Source organism: Guillardia theta (assembly GCF_000315625.1).
Source record: "Guillardia theta CCMP2712 unplaced genomic scaffold GUITHscaffold_159, whole genome shotgun sequence".
NCBI lineage: Eukaryota > Cryptophyceae > Pyrenomonadales > Geminigeraceae > Guillardia > Guillardia theta.
This window is the reverse complement of record NW_005434516.1, coordinates 119023-121088: the sequence shown is the minus strand read 5'-3', so window position 1 is coordinate 121088 and position 2066 is coordinate 119023. Positions and strand designations below refer to the sequence as shown.

The following is a 2066-nucleotide window of genomic DNA, read 5'->3' as shown; positions in this document are numbered from 1 at the left end:
GCAGCCTTTGGACTCCTTGAGGGTGTTGAGACGCTCAGTGATAGACTGTGAGAGTGCGAGAAGCTTCGCCCTGAGACGAGCAGAAGTAAGGAAGACGAGAAGAATGAAGAATGAGAAGAGGGGAGGAGGAGAAGGCGGAGAAGGGCCAAAAGAAGGGAGAGCAAGTGGAGGGGGAGGGGGGGTGATCGAGTAGAAGAACAAGAAAATGGCCAAGGAAAAGCGGGAGGGGGGAAGAGGCTCACCTGCCCTCAGGCGATTTCTTGATGTGCAAGATCCTTCCCACGCACTGCATGGCGATCTTCTGCCTCCACAGAAGGTTTCTGAAATACAAGATCACGACCAGGAGGAGAAGACAAGTGAAGGAGGGGAAACAGGAGGAGGAGGAGGAGGAGGAGGAAGAGGAAGAGGAGGAGGAGGAGGAGCAAGGAGAGTAGGAGGAGGAGGAGGAGGAGAAAAGGAGGATTTGCTGGTTTGCAGAGATGAAACAAGAAAGAAGATATAACAAGGAAAAAAGCCATGAGAAGACGCAACAGGAGGGACAAACGAGTGCAGGGACAAGAAGAGACACAGAGAGGACTAGCTGCTGGAGTTGGAGGTGGAGTGCAAGAGCAGGAGAGCCTTACTTGAACCCTGCTTGTTCTCTCAGGTGGAGGGTAAGAGGAGGGAGACTGCGCGAGATGGCAGCGTTGTACTGATCCTGAAGTGAGTGCAGATGATGAGAGAGCTGTCAACTCAGGTGGAAGATGGAAAAGACGAGGTTCAGGAGGAGGAGGCGAAGGGGGAGAAGGAGGGAAAGGAAAGATGACGTAGGAGGGAGACGAGCAGACGGAGCAGAGACGGTGGATGGAGAGGAGGACGCGAATGTCTGACCTCAGTCGCATGCGTGTAGAAGGTTGTCAAACGCACGAGACGTCCCAGGGTATCGTGCTCCCTGATGTGAGTGATGGAGAGCATCTGGAGTAAGCGATCAGCGAATGGGTGAAGGTTTGGGAGAGGCAGGCCAGACAAGGAAGGGGAAGGGGGGAGAAGAGCAGAGGAGGAGAGAACAAGGAAAGGACGAAATCAAGGAGATGAAGCTCGGACCTCGGATGCATCTGAATGGCTTGTGGAGATCTGAGGAAAGCTGGTGAGATCTTGGTACTGTGCTGACGCGAACAAAGGTAGAGCAGACGAGAGGAGGAGAGCAAAGCGAGCAGCACGGGAAAGATGAAGACAAGAAGAGACAGGACAGGACACGACAGGACAGAAAGGACATATACCTTCTCTAGAGTGTTACCGCTCTCTTCCGAGTCCTTCACCTACCGCACACGTCAAGCCTCACAACCTCTTGCTACCATCGCCTTGTTACCGGCTTCATCCAGTTTGAGCCCCTCGAGTGCACCAGGAGGTGAGTTGTAATGGCCTGACGTCTTGAGAGCTAGGGAAAGACGCGTGAGCGATGCTGGCCAAGATTGATGCGATGAGGCAGTGAGCAATGTGAAGGAAGAGCAGCAGCAGCAGAAGCAGGAGGAAGGAGTAAGAGCAGCAGCAAACGAAGAGAGGAGGGGAGGAAGGAGAGAGGGGGGAGGAGCTTGTAAGCAGCCGACCATATCGTCGACGAGGTAGCAGATGAAGTCGATCTCGCTGTTCTCCCGTCAGTGAGGGGAGAGGGACGAGGAGGAGGATCCTATCACCTGCACGGGAGAGGGGCGGAGTGACTTCTGAACCTGATGGGTTGCGGTCAGACAGGAGCAGACTAGCAAGAGTGCGTGAGGGAGTAGGGAGGAAGAAAACAGAGAAAGAAACGATGCAAGGGCTAGGACAAACGGAGGTGAGAGGAGGGAAGAAGAGAGGATGAAGGGAAGGTGTGCGGGAGGCGAGAGGGAGTGTTGTCACCTGCACATGAGCTCTTCAGTCGTCACCCCAAGAAGCTCCGCCAGCCGGGATCCAAACATGATCTCCTTCCTCTTCCCGCTCTCTGCTCACGAGCAGGTCAGCAACTCGGCAGCTGCTGCCCGTTGCTCGTCCTACCAGCATCCAGCTCTATGCTCATCCAAGTGTTCAGTCTGCCGGATCTTGCGAGCCTC

General features: G+C 54.7%; 1 protein-coding gene across 1 annotated transcript in view; it reads right to left on the bottom strand.

Moving 5' to 3' along the window:
* Positions 1-871: 871 nt before the first annotated feature.
* The window catches only part of GUITHDRAFT_119823 (hypothetical protein), a gene marked incomplete at both ends in the record, with an annotated part of 2422 nt that continues 1227 nt past the window's right edge, over positions 872-2066 (bottom strand). Inside the window, 7 exons of the mRNA XM_005820946.1 lie at positions 872-954; positions 1277-1298; positions 1349-1402; positions 1587-1623; positions 1674-1706; positions 1876-1957; positions 2011-2045. Coding sequence (XP_005821003.1) covers positions 872-954; positions 1277-1298; positions 1349-1402; positions 1587-1623; positions 1674-1706; positions 1876-1957; positions 2011-2045 — 346 coding nt within the window. The remainder of the gene's footprint in view (positions 955-1276; positions 1299-1348; positions 1403-1586; positions 1624-1673; positions 1707-1875; positions 1958-2010; positions 2046-2066) is intronic.